Here is a 21,718-nt window from a genome sequence, read left to right on the forward strand (position 1 = left end):
AATTAACCATCCTCCCTCCTTTCCCCCACCAATCCCTGGTGAGTCCAGATCCAATCCCCTTGGATCTTAAAACAAGGAAAAATCAATCAGGTTCTTAAAAAGAAAGGTAAAAATCATCTCTGTAACATCAGGATAGAAAATACTTTACAGGGTAATCAAATTCATATAGCCCAGAGGAACCCTCTCTAGCCTTAGGTTCAAAGTTACAGCAAGCAGAGGTAAAATCCTCTCAGCAAAAAAAAGGACATTTACAGGTTGAGAGAACAAAAATAAGACTAATCCGCTTTGCCTGGCTATTACTTACAATTTTGAAACATGAGAGACTGATTCAGAAAGATTTGGAGAGCCTGGATGGATGTCTGGTCCCTCTTAGTCCCAAGAGCGAACCACCACCAAAACAAAAAGCACAAAGACTTCCCTCCACCCAGATTTGAAAGTAGCTTGTCCCCCTATTGGTCCTCTGGTCAGGTGTCAGCTAGGTTCACTGAGCTTCTTAACCCTTTACAGGTAAAAGAGGCATTAACTCTTAACTATCTGTTTATGACATCACTGGGAAGATTGGGTTTGTCTGGAGAGCGGAAGGGAAGCAGACTGGATATGGTCAATGATGGTTCGAGTTTGGCCTGGAGGAGAAGGAAGCAGACTGGGTTCGGGTCAGTGGGAGATTGGGTTTGTCTGGGGAGCGGAAGGGTCACTGGAGGTTTGGGTTTGGCTGAGGAGTGCAAGGGGAGCAGACCGGGTTCGGTTACTGGGAGGATTGGGTTTGGCTGGGGAGCGGAAGGGAAGCAGACCGGATTTGGTCAGTGATGGTTCGAGTTTGGCCGGGAGAAGAAGGAAGCAGACTGGGTTCGCGTCAGTGGGGGTTCAGGTTTGGCTGGGGAGTGCAAGGGGAGCAGACCGGGTTTGGTCACTGGGAGGATCGGGTTTGGCTGTGGAGGGGAAGGGAAGCAGACTGGGTTGAGTCAGTGGGGAATTGAGTTAGGTGGGGAAGGGAAGCAGACTGGGTTCAGTCAGTGGGGGTTCAGGTTTGGCTGGGGAGTGCAAGGGAAGCAGACCGGGTTCAGTCCCTGGGAGGATTGGGTTTGGCTGGGGAGGGGAAGGAAAGCGGACCGGGATTGGGTGTGGAAGGGGGCGGTGAGTGAGGTAGGATTCAAAGAGCCGCAAGGTGAAATGGGCACTATCTTCTCCAGTCCCTGGCATGCCGCAGCAGCGGGCCAAGTGCACTTGGAACAGGGCAATGGGAGCATGTGGCCTGCTTTGTCTTCACCAGTCCGTCCTGCGCCCAGACTGGGGAGTTGAATGCTGGGCTTTTGCTCCACTGGAGAGCAGGACTGTGAAGGCAGAGAGTGTGCAGCCCTGATGCCAAAGTAGGGTCGGGATGGGAGGGTAGAAAGCTGGGGCGCAGGGAGGTGGGTTAAAGTGGCTTAGCTGCCCCTCCACGCAAGAGAGCCTGCAGAGCTGCCAGCCAGGGCCTTCCTCCCTTCTCTCCCCAGGGAGCAGAGCCTCTGCCCTGGAAATCCTGCAGCCCACTCTCCGAGGAGCATGCCACGTGCAAGTCGGCCCCGAATGCACCATACTGACAGCACAGCTCAGCCCCAGTGAGGGGTTTAACACTTCCCTCTGCAAGCTGCTCCACTCTCTGACTGCTGCTGTGCAATCTACAAGACAGAAGCTAGTACTGTAATGGTGTACCTACCAACACAGCAATTTGTACAATTATCGATTCACAATCAAAGGACTTCACTGGCTTCCTAAATGGCAGGCATTGGAGAGCACTTCATTGGGAGTGTGGTTCTTATCACACATGTCCTCCCTATAGTCTGCGATCTAATCAAAGGATTTCCCTAATTGCTGGCTGTCTAGGGTATGGCTACGCTTGCAGCTGTACAGCACTGAGAGTTAAAGCTGTCTTCGTACAGCTGTGTAGGGAAAGCACTGCAGTGTGGCCACACTAACAGCTACCAGTGCACTGTTGTGGCCACATTTGCAGCAGTGTTGGGAGTGGTGCATTATGGGCAGCTATCCCAGCGTTCAAGTGGCTGCAACATGCTTTTCAAAAGAGTGGGGTGGGGTGTGACAGGGAGCATGGGGGAAAGAGAGAGAGTGGATTTTTACAGCTGACACTGTGTCAGCTCCCTGCCTTCCAAGTGCCAACCCCTTCCCTCACCCCTCTCTCATTCACTAAATGCAAATAGCCCTCTTTGTTTTTTTCCTCACAGGCCAGATAAGCAGCTGCTCCAAAACAGACCCCCCCCCACCCCCTTCTCTCCTCAAGCGGACACTAGCTGTGGACATTCCAAAGGGATCTCCCTGCCTCATTCACTGCAAACAGGAGCTGTGTTTGTTTTTTGGATAAGCAGCTCCGGGAGCCCCAAGTTTACAACAAAACAAACAGTGGCATCACAACAAAACAAAGAGTGTAATCTTTACGTAAAAGAATTATGGGAAGGTTCCGGAGGTCAGTTACAGCGTAGTAAGAGTAATCACTGTTTACAATGGCACCCCAGTGCTGCACTCTTTATTCCTCTCATCAAGGTGGAGTACATGCTGCGCTGTAGCCAGGGAGATACAGCGCTGTATGTGCCTTGCCAGTGCGGACAGGGAGTGAGTTACAGCGCTGTAAAGCCACAACCAGCACTGTAACTCTCAAGTGTAGCTAAGACCTAAATAGCAGAAGAGCAATTCATTGGGAGCATGGTTCTTACCTACATCCTCCCTACAGTCTGCAATCTGCAGCCTGTGTCTTCGTTGCTATCTGGTCCTATTTTTAGGCACCACTTTTTGGCACCCCCCAAATCTCGGCACCCTAGGCGGCTGCCTAGTTTGCCTAGTGTTTGCACCAGCCCTGCATATAACGTACCTTTTAACTGTAAACAGGTAGGGTATTAAAAGATGGCTTGAGAGGTGTAACTCTGGGAGCACACCTGCTGCATAAGGTGAATGTAACAATGCTGTACAAGGTGCATTAATGAAGATAGGTTCAATGTGATACCATTTTCCTGTAGTATATTCTTATTGGCTTATAGCAATAAATCTGACATTAGTTGTTTGGTTTCTTTAAAAAATGTGTGTGTGTGACAGACCCAGACCAGTGGGGTACAAGAGTCTGGTAGAGGGGAAATTTACTGGTCACTGGATCACTAGTTTTCTGTTCCCTGAATGACCAGAGCAGGGGGCTGCACTAATCAGGAACCTGCTAGAACTAATTAAGACACCTGGAGCCAATTAAGAAACTGCTAGAATCAATTAGGACAGGCTAGCTAATCAGGGCACTTAGTTTAAAAAGGACTTCACTTCATTTTGTGGTCAAGCATTTCACTATAACATTTATCAACACTTTGTTTTTGAGATAATAAAAAAAAACTATTTTTTTCCATCTTCCTTCATAGGTCATGTTTTCTAGGCCATTAATCATTTTTATTGTTCTTCTCTGGACTCTCTCCAATTTGTCCACATCTTCCCTGAAAGGTGGAACCCAGAACTGAACATGATACTCCGCTTTCGGAGGCCTAATCAGAGCAGACGAATTACTTCTCATGTCTTGCTTACAACACTTCTGCTAATACATCCCAGAATATTTGCTTTTTTTGCAACAGCATTACATTGTTGATTCATATTTAGCTTGTGACCCACTACTCATGGGTGCCACACCATCTAGAATGGCAGCAAGTCCTGCTTCTGTTGGCCCTGGACCCCTTGCAGAATGGGTTTCTACAGTACTCTTGTGCCAATGTACTGCCAGTCAGTGCTGGCTTTAGGCCTATTCGACCAATTCCCCCGAATCGGGCCCTGCGCCCAGTGAGAATCCCTTTCCTGGCTAGAGGCACCTTTTTAATTTTTACTCACCCGACGGCGCCCTGGGTCTTCGGTGGCACTTCAATGACGGGTACTTTGCTCGCTCCAGGTCTTCGGTGGCACTTCAGCAGCAGGTCTTTCAGTGCCACCAAAGACCTGGAGTGAACAAAGGACCTGCCACCAAAGTGCCACCAAACACTCAGAGCACCGCCCGGTGAGTACAAGCCCCACTTTTTTTTTAAATCATCCCTGCCAGGGCCCCGTCGAAACTGTTTGCATTGGACACTGCATTCCCTAAAGCCGGTGTAACGACACTTTGAGCAACCCTCCCGTTACACCGGCCCTGCTGCCCGTCTCACATCACTGCAGTAGTGATTTGTCTCCCAGGACCATGTTCCCCCCTCCACTTGAATCACATTTGGCACCCTTCCTAGGTGGGTTTGGCTTCAGCCAGCCGGGCGCAGAGGTAGGGCCAGACATTACAGCGGGCCTAGAAAGGCCAGGCCGATCCCTGCTGCCTGGGGCGAAGAGGTTCCCTGGCTGCACCAGCTAGCGCGGCAACACAAACCTGGAGAGACGCCGGGCAGGGGTGGATCTGCCCCTGCGCAGGGGGGGAGCGCGCCCTTCCGGGCCGTCGCTGTGCCCAGGCCGGTCTGACCCCCGGCGCTGACCGCGCGGGCGAGGGGCGGGATTTCTCCCCTTTGCCTCACGCACAAAGGCGGCTTCACGCGACACTCGCCCTCAGGCTGCGCAGGCAGTAGGGCCAGGAGTCCCCGGATTCGGAGCAACAACGCAGCCAGTCCGGGGATCGCCCGACCCGTCTGGACAGTCATGCCGAGCGCGTTGCCAAGACAACCGCCCATAACAAACCTGATTGGGTCAAAAAAGTAAAACCCGCCCAAGCCCTAGGAAGCGGAATCGGGGTCCGTGCGTCACGACGCTGGGCGGGGATTGGCGTCTGTGCGTCACCACGCTGGGCCAAGGGACACCGTCCAATCGAAACAGGCAGCGCCCGCGTGACCCGGCTGCACCAAGGGGGCAACAAGCCGGACGTCGCTGATCTCCGGCTAGCGGTCGCTCACGTCACTGCTCGGCGGCGTCGCTCGCGCAGCTGTGCGTCCAGAAGGCGCGACCGAAGGACGCCCTATCCCCGCCCCCAGCTTCTCTCGCGGGAACCCCGCCCCGCGCACGCGCGTCTATCGCCGCGCCGAGTCTGTTCTCCATAGCCTGTTACCGGTCTGTTTCAGGGGCGCGCCGTCGTGACGTGAAGTCCCGTGTCCGTCCCAGGCCCCGCTCCGCCATGCGATGTCCGCGCTGAACTGGAAACCCTTCGTGTACGGCGGGCTGGCCTCCTTGGTGGCCGAGTTCGGTGAGGCGCGGGGCGCGCCTCTGGGTTGTGCCCCGGGGGTTTGCCAGGGCGGGGAACTGCGCCCCTCCCGGCGGGCGAGGCGCTGAGCTGGACTCCCGGGGTCGCGCTGCGGGGGAGAGCGTGAGCAGACCATGGGGTGGCGTTGGGTCTGTAGGGCTGCACGCTTCGGAGAGGGTGTTTGCAGAGAGAAGTTACAAGACCGATTTGAGGCTGGTCTGGCAAACCCGCCTTCCCGCGGCAGACTGCAGGAGCAGGATCTCTGTAGCTCGCCCCAGAGACAGTTGCCGCTTTTACAGATCCAGACTAGCACAGCTACTCCTCTGATACTTAAGATACCACATGCACTCGTGTGGGAAGATGTTTGGCAGCAGAGACCTCTGTGTCATAGCAGACAAAGGCAGAACAAGCTCTAGTGGCTGAAAGCTAGATAAACTCGGACCGGAAATGCGGGGCACATTTTTACAGTAAGGGCAATTAGCCATGGGGCCAGCTTTCCAAAGATGAATGCCCTACCCCAGTTTTTCAGTCAAGGCTGGATCTTTCTTTTTAGAAAGAGCTGCTCTAGTTTACACACGTTGTTATTTTCAATACAGGAATTATTGGGTGAAGTTCTCTAGCCTGTGTTGTGCAAGAAGCCAGTCTGACCATCACAATGATTGCTTCTGGTCTTGTAACATTAAGTACCTGTCCTTGTGCCAGTGGCACAGAGAAGGTGGGATGGGAGGCAGCCTCTTCGTGTGACTTTACTCTGTGCAGCCTGAGCTTTTTAATGCAAGAGACTTGTTTGAGGGGCTGGCCCTCTGGGCGCCAGAGACCTGACGGGTGCTAGTCTGTTTCCTGGGGTGTTGTTCCCCCTCACCTTGCAGGGACTGCAGCCTGACTGGAGCCTTTCTCCATTTGTAGGGACTTTTCCTGTGGACCTCACCAAAACGCGCCTCCAAGTGCAAGGTCAAAGCATTGATGCTCGCTTCCGAGAGATCAAGTACCGGGGCATGTTCCATGCCTTGTTCCGCATCTATAAGGAGGAGGGGATTTTGGCTCTCTATTCTGGGTAAGGTCTGATGCCTCTTTTTCCCAGCAAAAGGCTCTCTGCTTGATATCCTATGTGTGCAGAGTCTCCTATCCCACGCACCTTGCCCTGCTCCATCCTTCGGGGAGAGGACTACAGTCTGACCTGTGGCCATGTGCTCTCCCTTTTCCCACACTGAGCCACTGCCACATCTTTTCTACTGAATGTTGGTCAAAAAGCCTGGGAACGCAGCCTGTCACTGCAAGTCTAGGTGGAACTCGTTCTAGTCCTTGGACTCTCCAGCAGCTAGTCTGTTTGATCAGTTTCCCAAGATGATGTATGGGTCTCAAATATCCAAATAAAGACCCAGGAAGTCCCAGAGAAGAAGAAGAGGGAGGCAGGCCAAGCCTCTTTGCTCTTTCTCCAAAAGTCTGCTAGGCTGCTATAGTCTAAACGTATTTGGGTCTGGCTCTTTTGGAGGTGTGTTGCCAGTCCATCCCCATGCCATGCCAAGTATGTGCAAAGTCATACTTCTCAGACAGCACTTTGCCTCTCACTGGCATTAGGCGTGGGTGTGATAGCTGGCCACCTCTTGGGAGCCGCTGTCCGTATAACAGTGACATAAAGATGGGGAAGTAGGGGGTAATTCTGTCTCCTTGCTGAATGTCTTGTAAAAGCCCCTTCGAAGCAGTTTTGTGTCAGGCACTAGAATGCGGACAAGCAAGTCCCTTCTCCTTTTCTTCATATTCAGATGGGTTGAGTTTGGCACTCAATAAGCTTTGAACTAGTAATTCTCCCATGAGCCACTCGCAGTGCAGGCAGGATCTGTATGAGCCCATCCTGTTGAAGGGCTTATCCCTTACCCTGCAGCATCCTCTGCTATTCTGGTCTTGACCTATTCTCAAATCCATGGAGGTATTGTGATGCTGAGCTCCCTTGTCAGTGCACGGGATCCCACAACAGGTGTGCATATTACATGAGCTGTACATACTGGAGCCTGTATCTGAGGGGGAGTGAGTATGCTGGAGCCTGCAGGAGCATAGTGGTGCTGGCAGGCTGTGCAGCATGTAACCAGATCTTGTGTGTGTTTGCCCTTGCAGGATTGCTCCTGCATTGCTGAGACAGGCATCTTATGGCACCATAAAGATTGGCATTTACCAGAGCCTGAAGCGGCTGTTTGTAGATCACTTAGAAGGTCAGTGTCAGTGAAGCCTCATGTTGAGATATCTGTGGAACTGTCACAAAGGGCACAATGTGAAATCTTCAGGCCAGCCCCCGGTCATTCCATATCTTGGTTCTTTCCCTTCTCTACCCTGCCCAGCTACTGAATTTCAAAGAAGCTGAGGTGTGTTCCGTTTCCTGCTGTCCCAACGCTGGGGATAACTTGATTTTTTTTTGTTTTTGTTTTTTTTAAATGTAATGATAGCTGATAGAGGTCTCAATGTGCTGGTTGCTACTCAGACTCACATGAGAGGCAGGCCCGGTCCCCAAGTGCTCCCCATCTAAACAGAAAAAAGGGTGGGGAAAGGAAGAATTATCCCCATTTTGCAGTTGCAGAATTGAGGCCTGGATAACACCTCGCCTTCCTCAAAGTATCTGATTCTTATTTATCATTGCAGTTTCCCAGCTGCCTTCAGGACAAAGCCGACTGCCCCCCACACAGCAGCAGTTTAAGGCTTGGTTAACTAACCTTTCCCATCTCCCTGCCAGAGGCTTTGAGTCCCAGTGCCATTGCTCAGAGATTATCATCCCCTTAGCTCTGTGTCTTCTCCCTTCTTCCAGAGCTGGGCATGTGTTAACAGTCCTGAGATGTACTTTCCTGGCTGCTCTGGGGCAGGCCACGGGATCTCCACTCTCCCCACCTATCCACTGAAGCAATAAAAATCTAATGGTGTTTCTCTCAAAAAGCTCTGAGTGTTTGGCAAACCCTGATGGATTTGACTCACAGTCCCCACCTCAAGAGGTGGGCCCCTGAGTTACTGACGAGGAAGGACTTGCCCACAGTCATAGAATGCAGTCCCAGATGCTGCCCTAACTAACAAATGATGATCCTTCTCTGCATCTGACTCCATGGAATGTGAATTGGGTCACAAGTTGTCTGTTTCCATTTGCTGCTGCAGCACTTCCAGCTTGGTACTGAGTCCTGAATGTTTGTTTCCCTGCAGGGCTGGGGCTGCCAGTGGCCTGGTCTCCTCTGGAGAGTGCTGCGGTCAGTACCATTGCCCTTTTCCAGTATAACCACTGCTCTAACTCTGGGCCTGGAGGCTTTTCCTTCTGAACTAATTGCTCCTAACCCACTCTGTCTGGGCTGTCCAGTCTCTGCCCTGTGTGTGTTTCCAGCTCAAAGCTCTTCAGCACTGGATGACCCAAAAATCATTTGCAAATACAGTGCCATTGGGGAAGTTGAAATTACATATAATTATGTCTAGAAATGAGGTGCTTGGCAATCTACCTCTGTCCTGATCTGCCAGGCTATGAGTTCAGAGACTGTCTTCTCCTCTGCGGAATACTGCTGAAGCCCCAACATCCCTGCCACTGCCTTCGGGCCCTGGCAGCTAGGGGGCAGGTTTGTCAACAGCTTACAGTTGATTGGTTGGTCTCTGCACCCCACAGCTTCGCTCTCTGCATTGGTAGCTGGACTTTTTCCATCTTTTCCGTCCCAAAGCTTTTCAGTTTCTCTGTTAGGTCCCTGCATTACCATCTCTGGGCTCTGACCTTCTTTCCCCCTGCCTGATTGCAGATGAGACGCTGCTAATCAACATGATCTGTGGGGTGGTTTCAGGGGTGATCTCGTCCACGCTGGCCAACCCAACAGATGTGCTGAAGGTAAGAGGTGCCTGTTTTGTGGGACCATCCCTGCTGGGCCAAGTCCTGATATGATTAAACTGATTCTTTCCTTTAAAGCAGCATGTCTTCCAGCTGGAGCAGACTGCCCTTCAAGCCACTGGCCAGGCTTTGGCTTGGGGGTAGAAAAAAAGTATGGTGTTGGAAGGAGATGGAAAATGCAGCTGCTGAGCTCTGTGGTGAAAGATGCTCTGGAGCCGAAGCACTGGGTGAACTGCGCAAAGGGCTAATAATATAATATATGGAGTTATACCTATCTCATAAAACTGGAAGGGACTCTGAAAGGTCATCGAGTCCAGCCCCCTGCCTTCACTAGCAGGACCAAGTACTGATTTTTGCCCTAGATACTTAAGTGGCCCTCTCAAGGACTGGACTTGCAACCCTGGGTTTAGCAGGCCAGTGCTCAAATCACTGAGCTATCTTCCCCCCAAGAAGGCTAAGAGTGCTGGCCAGTAGCCAGGCATGCCACAAGCCTTCTCCCCTCTTTCCCATGGCCACTACACGCAGCTCTGGTGAGGCACCTCCATTCTGATCTGTAACCCCCCATTACTCCAGTCCTGCAGAGTGACTGCAGAGCCCAGGCTGGCCTGTTCTTTGTTCTGGTGCTAGGTCCAGGGGGCCTCATCTGGGAGAATCTCTTTTGGTTGAATTCACATGGAGCTCAGCCTGTTTGAAAAAAGAAATGGCCTCCCTGGCTTTGTTCTTTGTCTGACTTCTGAGCACTGAGGTCTATTAGCTAGTCCTATAAGGTCCTGCCCTCTCCAGTCCGTTGTCATTTTCGTGGTGCTGCGACCTGCTAGCCACTCCTCCAGATTCACATTCGTGGCCCCTGAATAACTCTTCAACTTGGCAGTTGGATGTTGCTCTACTATACTTAGCTATTTTTCCCTTCCTAGATTGGAGCTGAATCTGTATGTTGACATAACTCTGCCGGGCAGCCACTGCTACGTGATAGAATCTGTCCCTTCATTTCAGATTCGAATGCAGGCACAAGGCAGCTTATTCCAGGGGGGCATGATTGGCAGCTTCATCGATATCTACCAGCAGGAAGGCACGCGGGGGCTCTGGAGGGTAAGCACCCACTGCTGAGAGTCCTTTCTACTTAAGCAGCAGAAGAGTAGGCTGCTTGCTCAGCTGCCATTTGCTGACTAAAGCCAGGTGGTGAGTTCACCTTCTGATCCCGGTGTGCTGCTATCACTTGGCGTAAGTGAAGCACCTGGAGAGTGAACGGGCCAAGAACAGGAGCAACCTTGCTGTTTTGTCTGCTGTCCATGGGGAAACTGTGGCTAGGGTCACTCTGTGTATGTGCTGGATTGGGACACAAACAGGATGTGAATGGGGCAGGTACCCTCATGCACAGAGTGCAGTCTTCTCCAAAACCTTCCCCCTTTCCCAGAATGTACAGCTGCAGAATAGTTAACATGTGGAGCAGGGTCAGGCAGTTTGCTTCTCTCTGCAGGACTCTTTGTTCTTCCCTCTAGCTCACCTCTTGAAGAGTGACTCAGCCTGGGTATCTCTGAGTGGGTTTTGAGCACACCCTTGTGAGGTTAGTGGGGAGGAGTCTGCAGAGCTCAGCAGAATAGTTCGTAGCCTCCTCATGGAATCCTGAGGCTGAGCATGCCATCAGGAGGAGGAATTCTCAATGTCAGCGAGTGTTTCCCTTGAATGTCCTCACCAGAACACTTCAATATAAAGACACAAATTGTTTTAAGGCAAGAAAATCCACAATTTAATGTTCTACAGCAGCTTCAGCTCTGCCTCGTGTCCAGCCTGAGACCCCCTATCCCTTGTTATCTGAAATCTGCCTTGTGTGTATGAATGACAGCAGGATGGCAGCTTCCTGGGGACTGCTGGAAGGGCAGATTGTGAAGAAAGGATCCTGAGCTTAAAAGTGTTAGATTCTTTAGAGCCCACTTGTTACTGTTAGTGCGTTGAGGAGTTAGCTGCACTGCTTGGGGTTTGTGATAAGATACTTGGGCCTGCTTTTACTATAGTGACCTCACCATAGAAATCCTTCCATGAACTTCAACCAGCAAACCCAAACTGGAGAGAGCTCCAATACTGGGATTCCCAAGTCAGATGGCTTTCCCAAATGGAGCGTTCCCCTTTATCTCTTCCTTGCATTCAGTACAATCTTTCAGAGGGAAGATACATTCCTAAGTTGCTCACTTACTCCAAAGCCTCCTCAGCTGGAAGGGAGAGACAGGGTAAGGAGTATCTCCACTGTTGGTTTTGGCTCAGTGGTTACTGTTAAGATTATTCCTGCTCTCTAGAGGAACGCACACGAGAGGGAAGAGAGGATAGAAAAGAAAGGAAAACATGTGTCTCACGGACACGTGCTGCAGGCAGGATACAATACACAGTCAGGTCAGTCACAAATGGGTGCATGCTAGCCCTGGCCTCAGCTCACTCTCCTGGTCTAAGAGCTGGCAAGCTCTGGCCACCTCCTGCCATCTCTCCTTTGTGCTGAGGTGAGCCTGCTTGTGCTGCCTCAGCTTGTCATACTGGACCTGACCAAGTTTGGAAATAGTTACACAGAAGCCGAAGAAGATAGGGAAGAGAGTAGACATGAAACAGCTCATGAGGGATGGGCAGTGGGATTCTTAAATCAGCCTCCCTAAGGTCATTGCAGTTTGGTGTAGTCTGAGAGCTGCATCTCCTCATTGGCCTGTTTGCCAGCTGGATGTACTGAAGAATTCGCCCAGCATCCTCAGGCCAAAGGGTTTTCCTTTGGGTGATATAGTGGCCTCCAGGACATTGATGCCCTTACACTTCTCTGCAGTGCCCAGAAGGGGCAGCCATCACTGTCCCATCTACTTTGCCAGTCCATTGCCCATGGTTTTTCTCTGACCCAGGAATTTCTCATCCATTGTTGTGAAAATGGGTCACCTGTTTGGAGTCCTTGAGGTTTGCTTTGCAGTCAGTTCAGGTGGCTCTTTCCAACTTACTCTTGTTTCCTTCAGCTGTTTTATAACCTGTTCCCAGGCCAGAGCAACCTTCTGCCAGCTCAGCCCAGCTTTTGCAAGTCTAATGAAACATGAAGGACTCTCAGATCATAGGCGTTTGTGCAACAGAAACTGGGGTCCTAGCACCTCCCTGCCATGCTGACAGGAAGGACATGGCCCCTGCATAGCTGCATCTTGTTTCTGGTTAATCTCTGCTGGCATCTAGTTTTGTTAGGTGCTGCCCAGTGGGAGAAGTTGAGTGATTTGAGAGCTTCAGCTGGGGTCTCAAGGGGCAGGCGAGGAGCCTGATCCACCCAGGCTACAGGCCAGGGGGCAGAGTGGCAGGACACACAATTCATGTCGCTAGTAAAGTGATACCAGGCTGGAGGGAGCATAACTCTTTAAAACCAGAAAAGGAAGTCATGCCCAAAGGGAGGAGGGCTCTGAGAGTAAAACCAAGATAAAGCAGGATTCCCTTATTCAAGGGTAATTGCAGCTGGTGAACTAGGGGAGGCAGCCAGAAGGCCTGGTCTGTGGGCTGCAGGGCTGACTGCCATGGGAGGGCTTTGCAGAGTGTTTAGGAGGGAAGGGGGCCCTGCTTCCAGTGGTAAATTGAGTGTTTGTGTTTGGTAGGGTGTAGTCCCCACAGCGCAGAGAGCTGCCATTGTGGTTGGAGTGGAGCTGCCAGTGTATGACATCACCAAGAAGCACCTGATCCTCTCAGGGTTCATGGGGGATACGATCCTTTCCCACTTCATGTGAGTACCTGCAATGCCCTCTGCTCTCTTTGGATCCAGTGAGGCTAGGCATTGCCAGTCAGACCTGCTGGAGAAGGGCAGGATGTAACTGTGCAGTGCAGCCTATGGTGTTAACTCTTGACGAGTTCCTGGTTATGCTGAATACAATGCCAGCAGCTTGGCTAGATCCAACTCAAGGGGCAAGGACTGCAGCTTTGCCGTGGCATCCACTTCTTGGGGGGGTCTACAGAGAGCAGTTCAGCTGCCTGGCACATGGGCAGTAGGGGGTGCAGATCTCCTAGCTAGAATCCCAGTGGGACTTACAGGAGGAGAGATGAAGGGAGTTGGGGGACAGGAATTCTGCAGAGCATGTGAAATGAGCTGCTGCATTCCTAGCTACTTTATTCCCCATTCCTCCTCTGCCCTGGCTTCTGATTCTAGGCTGTTGCTGCAGAGTGGTTCAGTGGGATGATTCTTTTGTCAGGGTTTCTTAGATGGGGGTGGTATGGGGCACCCACTGAGTTTGCACCACATGGCTGGAGGGAGGAAATCACCAGGGTACAATGAGAGCAAGACAAGGGAGGGGAGTAGCAACATGGTTGCTTTTTCCTTGCTCTACCCCACTGCCATTCTCAATGTGGGTCTTCTGCTCTTGCAGCACTCACTCTGCAGAAGCATCCCCAACACCAACCCTGCACCCCGTCCTTGAATTCAGCCCCCACAGGTTTCCCAAACCCACCTGCCATGACTGCAGTGCCACAGTTCTTGGCAGATCTCCATGGGTCATGGCAAGAAACTGCAGCTTGTCCCTGAGGCCAGGTTTAGGAGAGGCTTGAAACATCTCCAGTGCCATGGGGCATTACAACCTCTGGAACTTGCATTTAAGAGGTGGTTGCTATGATAAATGTGCTTCTCCTGCCCTAGTGATAGTGTGTGCATCTTGCCTGCACCGTGGGTTTCTGGATGGCAACAGAAAGCATGAGAGCGGATTGAGCAAAAAAAATTAGCTTCACTATGTTCTTGTGGGGAGTGCTCTCTCTGTGCCCTCAGGTCTGTCTGAGGCATGTCACCAGCCTGGGCCCAGAGCAGCCTGTAATGCTCTGATGCATTTAGTTCCAGTTTTACTTGTGGGCTGGCCGGAGCCATTGCCTCCAACCCAGTGGACGTGGTGCGAACGCGGATGATGAACCAGAGGGCAATAGTGGGGAGTGTGGAGCTCTATAAAGGCACACTGGATGGTCTAGTAAAGGTAAGAAGCCAGATAGTGTTGGGCAAGTGGGGTCACAGCCAGTTGAGCCTGAACAGGTTCTGATGTCACATGTGATTCTGATCCCTGCAGCAAAAGGCACCAACCATGGAGCATTCTTCTCAGGGAGTGTCTTGCAGTGCAATAAACATGGACTTAAGGAGCTGTCCCCTGGGTCTGCTCCTGTGAAATGGGACTCTGGGAGTAGTGGGAGAGACAGTCAGAGCAGGGACTGCCCAAGATCTTAGTAATAGATTCCAAGGCCAGAAGGGACCTTTCGTCCTTTAGTCTGACCCCCTGTATACAGGGCAGAGAACTGCCCTGAACTAATTCTTAGAGCAGCACTTTGAGAAGAACATCTTGCCTTGGACCAGCCCAGTTAAACTGGAGTTGTTCTGTATTGGAGGATGCTACATTGTACGCGGGGAGGGGAGGCCACATTTGTCTCGTCAGGAATGGGCAAGAGCAACTACTGGAGTCATTGCAGCAGAAAGCACCCTGTTTCATTGTGCACGTGATCAGGAGCTTGGGGAGCATTTCATGGTCACTGTCTCTCTCTTCTCCAGACATGGAAGAGTGAGGGCTTCTTTGCACTCTATAAAGGGTTCTGGCCCAACTGGCTCCGGCTTGGCCCTTGGAATATCATTGTATCCTTTAGAGTGACTGGGTGACAGTGTGGGTGCAGCTAGCTGGAGAAAGGCCAGGACATAAAGAACTACGCAAGGCAGAAATGGTTCTTGCTCTAGACAGGTACCATTGTCTCCATTAACCAAATCAAGTCATGGCTCTGTCTTCCCTGCAGTGGCCCGCTCAGATGTACTCCCTGCCCTTCATGGACAGTGATCGTGCAGGATACAGTGCAGCTGTAACCTACTGTATGGCCAAGAAACCAGCAGGGGGCGCTTTGTAGCTTCTAATGTAGTCTGCTGAGTGGCTACTCCTTTATCCCAGTTGTGTCACAAGAGTAGGGAGTTCTGCTATGGCTTCATAATTGTAAAGAACCTTCATTAGAGTGAGTACCCTGAACTGCTTTGTTTGAGGGTCCCCATATCTGTTCTGAGTGCTTTGGGGCTGGCAGTCTCTGGGCAGGCCCCTGCTTTTGGGATGAAGTCTGGGGAAAGCCTTGGGATGCATGGGACAGGTGATTGGAACAGGCACTGTTTGCAGATAAATGTTTGCAGTTATCCTGTACCTCAGGCTCTGTACAACCTCATACTGGACCCTTTTTTCTTTTCTGAAAAATGTGTCTTCCCAGTATGGGAAGCACATGTGCTGGAGAGGCAGAGGCGGCCAGCTAAGCCCTCTATCCTGTCCCAGCAGTTGGGGAGGGTTAGAGACTTCCCTCTGCTGGGCTTCCCTGGGGTTCGACAACTCCCCTTCCCCATGTGCAGGCTGTTTCTAGTCCTAGTGCCCCCTCAAGGAAGGCTTCTGGCGGTATTTTTCTCTTGGAAGTGGCAGTGTGGCCATGCCATGTGTTGGCATTCAGCTGTGTTGTGGTGACCCCTAACACTACTGTAGGAGAAATTCCACCAGACTTTGCCTTGCAGATTTTCTGTCCTTCTGTGAGCATGTGGCAGGGAATGGAGCCAACAGGACTAACCTGTTCCAGGAAGTGTACTCTAGAGAACTCCTGCCTGTTGGGTGCAGTCCTACACCATTCAGACATAGCTGCCAAAATAACAGTCAGCCACAGCAGTTTGCTTACCAGTCATGTGACCAGTAGAGCTGAAAATCTCCGTGCACTTTCCTCCCATACAAACCTGTCCTCAGCTGCTTCCACCGCTGCCTCACTGGTGGGCTTTGCAGTATGCCTTGGAACCTCAGCATATTAGGGCTATTGGGGCCTTGTCAGAGAGTGATCGCAAGAAAAGAGGCCCTAACAGAGAACGCTCACCCAGCCCAAGAGTCTCTGTTGGTGGCAGCAGGGAATGGGCAGAGGGGTGTCTCAAGTAGGTAGCTCCCAAGCAGTTCAGGGCCTTATAGGCCAAAACACATGTTAAACTCAATAGGCAGCCAGCGCAGATCATGGAGGGTGGTATCGTGAGCTGCCACTAGTGGCACTGCTTAGCAAATGGGCCTGCATTGTGCGCCAGCAGTTTCCAGGTAGATGAAGTTGCAGCCCCATGGTAAATTGAACTGCAGCAATTCAAGCTTAAGGAGACAATGGCCTAGATCACAATAGCAAGGTCCATATTTGAGAGAATTACCCATTTACAGCTGGCCAGGAGATGGGACAAGCTACGCCAGTCACTGCTGCATTGGGACCATCCAGCAGCACATGAGCATCCACCATAGCCCCCATTCCACAGACAAGTAACATGTCTTCAGCAATCATCCTCAATCATAGGGGAGATACTGGCCTTGCCATAACTGTGGGTTGCTTCCTCCCAGCAACACCTGTCCGGATTGAGCTTCAGCCAGCTAGCTTTCATCCATACCCCAGTCTCCTCCAGATGCTGGCCCAGGTATTCAAGCAGCAGTGACAGGTGAAGCTGGGCATAATCAGCATGCTAAAAGCACTGCAGTTTATGGCTCCTTGTTAACACACCCATTGTGGCTATTAGGAATGGCTTCAGAGCCAGAGCTCCAGCCCAGCCACAACTTCCAAGCGCTGTCTGTGCAGCTCCTTTTAGAGCTAGCATGAGCCCCACAAGCGCATGTGTGTCCATCCATGCTGGGAGGGTCGGTGCCATGGGCTGTGTAGCCAGCCTTAGACACCTGGCTGGAAACCTGTGGAACTCCTTCACCACCCTCCAAGTGGTTAGTGTTAGAACTCAGAGGAGGAGGAATGGGGCATCCCAGCTTGGTTGCCTCTGCAGGATTTAATACCACTAGCACTGTTTCTTACTGTACTTGTGCTGTGGGAAGGAGTAGCAGTGCCATTGGCAGAGAGGCACCACTGGGCTTGTGAATCTGTCCCATGAGACAGCATCTAGCCAAGCCCTATGCCCTGACTGCCTAGGGGTAGGGAGTGATGTGTGGCAGCTCTTTGCAGTTAAGTAGCCCAGTGAGAAGGTTACCTGCAGGCTTCTCACATCGTGCTTTAACTGCCCAAGCACCTATAGCTTCATACAGAATGTGGCTTTGTGTAGGTGGAGGAAACGCTTGTTGTGTCTGTGGAGGAATGTGTGACCACTCTGCAACGGGGCTCCTTTCCACAAGGGGAGTGTGTGCCCGTAGAGTTCTGTAAAGGGACTGGTGGTGTGGGAGGTGGGCACCCTAACAGACATTACAGATTAACCCTAGAAACACCAGTGCAGGGCTTCCAGTGACCCAGACCCTTCAGTGGCTTCTACCGGGGCCCACAGGCTCTCAGAATGCCCCAGCGAGCCCTGGTTCCAGGGAATTGTCCGCAGCTCCCACCTATGGGATATCTCTGAGACAGCTGGCCCTGTGTGGAGTGTGAGGGAGCTCCTTGGAGTGACTGACACTGGAGCTCAGTGATGATTTCCACGCTGGTTGTGAGGGTGGAGCTGCTCTGGCTTCCGTGCTGCATGTAGACTTTGGTCAGCAGCAACTGGAGTCATCAGGAGCTTGTGTGGGGCGGTGGGCTGCATGACCATGTTGGCCCTGTTCCTTGACATGCCCCTCAGTTTTTTATCACATATGAGCAGTTTAAGCGACTCCCGTTCTAGGGCTGCCTCCAATCCACGAGCACAGCCTCCAAGACGTGCAGTTGGGAATGAGCAGCCCGAAGTTGCCACCCCTTTTTTTCACTCATTTCATCTCCCTGTGTCTTGATGTCTTGGCATGCATGGATTGGGACCCGCAGTCCACTGAACATCAGGTCCTTGGAGCACGTCCTGCCTGCAGTGGAGAGGAGCCAGAGGAAGAGGTTGTTTGTTCTAGGGGAAGTATTAACTGTACCAGTGTCTGGGCCTGAAGCGGTGTCTTCTGTGAAGACTAGTGAGGTGCTGTGGCCTTGCAGTACAGGTGTGGTATGTGCTGGTTGGGCAGGTGCACATTGCTGTACCCTGCCTGATGGGTGGGACAGAAGATGGAGCTGGAGTGGGGGTGGCCATGTTTTCCTGCATACCTGTAACCTCATTAAACTATTTATTGATAGGGCTGTCTGGGTTTGTCTGTTGCTTTTGTGTGGTGTGAGTCCCACAGCAGATGGCCTGTCTCTGCCCTTGGAGAGGAAAAGGAGCAACCATTTAGCGCAGCTGCAATGTCTGATTTTCTTAGAATATATACTGCACTTTTTATAGCACCTTCCAGTGATGGGCCCCAGCCCCCCCTTTAACTTGGGAAACAGGCCCCAAGTGCCTGGAGTTTTTCCCAGACACATACAGTATGAGTCTAGGAATGTCAGACATGGAACTTGACTCCTGACTCCCTGTCTGCTCCTTTACCTACTAAATAAGTGGTGCCCAAACTGTGGGGTGCACCCCCCTAAGGACATGGAGGAATGTCTGGGGTGTATAGGGCAGAGAGAGAGTGCCACCCAGCCTTGCTCTGCCTCCCCAAACCAGCTCTTACTCATAGACTTTAAGGTCAAAAGGGACCATCATGATCATCTAGTCTGACCTCCTGCACAATGCAGGCCACAGAATCTCACCCACTCATTCCTGTAACAAACCCCTAACCTATGTCTGAGTTATTGAAGTCCTCAAATTGTGGTTTGAAGACCTCAAGCTGCAGAGAATCCTCCAGCAAGTGACCCATGTCCCATGGTGCAGAGGAAGGCGAAAAAACCTCCAGGGCCTTTCCAATCTGTCCTGGAGAAAATACCCTTCCCGACCCCAAATTATGGCCGACAGTTACACCCTGACATGTGGCAAGACTCACCGGCAAGCATCCCAGCGAAAGAATTCTTGTAGTAACTCAGACTCCATCTCCATCACAGACTAACAACTGGGCATAACTTACAACTGCTGAATAATCAAAGATCATTACCAAATTAATTGCCCAAAAAATTAGTATCTCATTCAATCCATCCCTTCCATAACTTATCAAGCTTACTCTTAAAGACAGATATGTCTTGTTGCTCCCACTACTCTCCTTGGAAATGCTGCTTCCAGAATTTCACTCCTCTATATGGTTAGAAACCCTTTGTCTTAATTTCAAGTCTATAACTTCCTTATTCGTTTATCCACTTTGTTTCTTAGTGTCCACATTGGTACTGAAGCTTAAATCAATTCTTTCCCTCCTAACTATAAATCCTCTATATATTTATAAAGATCTATCATATCCTCCCTCATAGCTTCTTTTGGTTAGGCTAAAGAAGTCAAGCTCTTTGAGTCTCCTTTCATAAGATAGGTTTTCCATTCCTTGGATCATCCTAGTAGCCCTTCTCAGTACCTGTTCCAATTTGAATTCATCCTTCTTAAACATGAGAGACCAGAACTGCACACAGTATTCCAGATGAGGTCTCACCAGTGCCTTGTATAATGGTACTAACACCTCTTTATCTTTGCTGGAAATACCTTGCCTGATGCATCCTAAAACCGCATTAGCTTTTTTAACGGCCATATCACATTGGTGGCTCGTAGTCATCCTGTAATCAACCAATACTCCAAGGTCCTTCTCCATCTCTGTTACTTCCAACTGATGTGTCCCCAATTTATAACTAAAATTCTTGTTATTACTGCCTAAAGGCATGACCTTGCACTTTTCACTATTAAATTTCATCCTGTTACTATTACTCCAGTTTAGAAGGTCATCCAGATCTTCCTGTATGATATCCCGGTCCTTCTCTGTGTTAGCAATACCTCCCAGCTTTGTGTCATCAGCAAACTCCAGCTGCAGCTCTGCTTCGCCCCTAGCCAAGGTCTGCCCTCTTTCTTTTCCGCCCCCATACCTGCTCCCGTTCTAGTCCCAGCCCCTCCCTAATCCCAATTCTGCCCCCAGCTCTGCTATCCGCCCAAGTTTGTGCTGAGCCAACTGTGCAGTAATGGGGAGGAGGTGTGTGTGTGGTCGGGGGGCAGATTCCATTACTGGTAGGGGGGGGTGGGGAGATGACTGGAAAAGTTTGGGCACCACTGCGCTATATTGTACTGCCCCTAATACTGAGTCATTCTGAAATACTGGCAAGAAAGCACTTGAGACAAAGCAGAGCAGAATAACGTGGAAGATCTCCATGCTCAAAACATCCAGGCTTGGGCAGATCAGGAATATTGAAAGGACAGGGGGTTTTACTCCCTGTGGTTCAGTAAACCTGGATAAATCTAGGAGAGTTGTACATATTCTTGTTGCGCATTTGATCATTGCTTTCTGGTTCTGGGAGCTGCAAAGTGTGGTTCATCACTGAAAATGGCTCTCCCTTCTTAAGCAGATATCGTGTGTGTATCGGTGGATCTGCTCATTGTGGTGTCAAAAGTAAGATGTTACTGTTCTGATTCCTTGAAGGCCATCAGAGTCTGGTTCAATAAGTCTTGGTCAGTTGCACGTTGGCATACCCCTCAGGACAACAGGTCTGCACAGGCATCAGTGAGGGTAGGAGTTGCCCGTGGAACCTTTAAGCTGCATGGGAGGAAAGCCAAGCTTGCAGCAGCCCCACATGAAAACTCTGTCTTTTATTTACATACTAGGGCCACTTGCACAGGATTCACTGTGGGTATGTCTTGTACGTATTGGGTTCCGGGAACAGGACAGGTTTTTGCCAGGTTAATGGATCCCCCCCCAGCCTAAGGGGAGGACCCATAGGACCACAGAAGCCCACTGATTACGGGGGACAACTAATAAAAGAACAGGGACAGGAGTGCGGTCAAAGGGTCATAAGAAGGGAGCCTGACGGGGACACCAAGCAGAGAACCCCGGACAGCGCCCACTGCCCCTCGAAGGCGTCAAGGGAGCCAGCGGACGCCGCCCAGAGGAACTCCGCTCGGATACGTGAACGAACCAGGGACCGGAAACAAGCCCCACAGTCACCGGAGTCTCCATCGGCCAACCTCCTCTCCCTGGTTGTGTAGATGGCTTGTATAGCCATGGCGAGGAGGAGGTTGACCAGGTCGTCCCGGGACTTTGTGGGGCCACGAATAGGGAGTGCATAAAGGAGGAGGTGAGGGGAAAAGTGCAGCCAGAAACATGGGTGTGTCTTGTAGTGGGGTGGTCACCCGCTCCTGCCCTGAAGGGCTTGAAATCAGACCTGGGAGAGGGTTGAGACTGTTAGAGGGCTGCTGCTAGGAAAGTAGCAAGCCTAGGCTGAGTGGGGAAAGCAGCCTCAGCTGGGGGCCATGACCCAATCAGGCCAAAGCTGGCTTAAAAAGGGCCCAGCTGGTCTTTATAAGAGGGCAGTGGGCCAAGAGCATGTAGTTTCCCTCTAGCTGAGGAGGGAGATAGACCGAGTTGCCTGAGTTCTAAAGGGTACTGGAGTGAAGCAGGGCTGGGGAAAGGCCACAGGAGCTGGGGAGCTCTGGGCCAGCAAATCCCCAGGCTGCAGGGTCTTGTACAAGGCCCATGGAGGTACTGGGTTGCAGGGAGAGGCAGCAGATCAAAACCTCCCTTGCCTATGATGTCTGGCTTATGCAGATTGCAGTTGGACCCAGTGAAAGGGGGCTAGATGGTGACTGGCAGTAGCCCATAGGCTGAGGCAAGGTGGGGATAGAGGGTTGAGGGTTCCCCTGGGAGGGCAGACCCTGAGACTGGGGGGTATTGCCAGGGGGTAGCACCCCAAAGAAAAGGGCCACTGGGTCCTGGGACGGTGGCCTGCAGAGGGTGCTCTGGGCTAGCAAGAGCTAATACCCTGAGATGACCAGCAGGAGGCACAGCAGGGGTGAGTCTCACACTGCCACAGTCTACACAGCAATTAAATGCCTGGGTTAGCTGTCT

General features: G+C 51.4%; 1 protein-coding gene across 1 annotated transcript; it reads left to right on the plus strand.

Annotated features, from left to right (window-relative positions):
• The first annotated feature begins 4,763 nt into the window (after nucleotides 1–4,763).
• Nucleotides 4,764–18,010, plus strand: SLC25A14 (solute carrier family 25 member 14). The gene is made up of 9 exons (XM_032786123.2): nucleotides 4,764–5,164; nucleotides 6,068–6,215; nucleotides 7,274–7,368; nucleotides 8,914–8,999; nucleotides 9,993–10,088; nucleotides 12,596–12,720; nucleotides 13,813–13,948; nucleotides 14,512–14,592; nucleotides 17,539–18,010. Exons 1-9 carry the CDS (start codon nucleotides 5,101–5,103, stop codon nucleotides 17,578–17,580), a joined length of 873 nt encoding a protein of 290 aa, XP_032642014.1. The 5' UTR covers nucleotides 4,764–5,100; the 3' UTR covers nucleotides 17,581–18,010.
• Nucleotides 18,011–21,718: the final 3,708 nt, after the last annotated feature.

Source organism: Chelonoidis abingdonii, chromosome 8, assembly GCF_003597395.2.
Source record: "Chelonoidis abingdonii isolate Lonesome George chromosome 8, CheloAbing_2.0, whole genome shotgun sequence".
NCBI lineage: Eukaryota > Metazoa > Chordata > Testudines > Testudinidae > Chelonoidis > Chelonoidis abingdonii.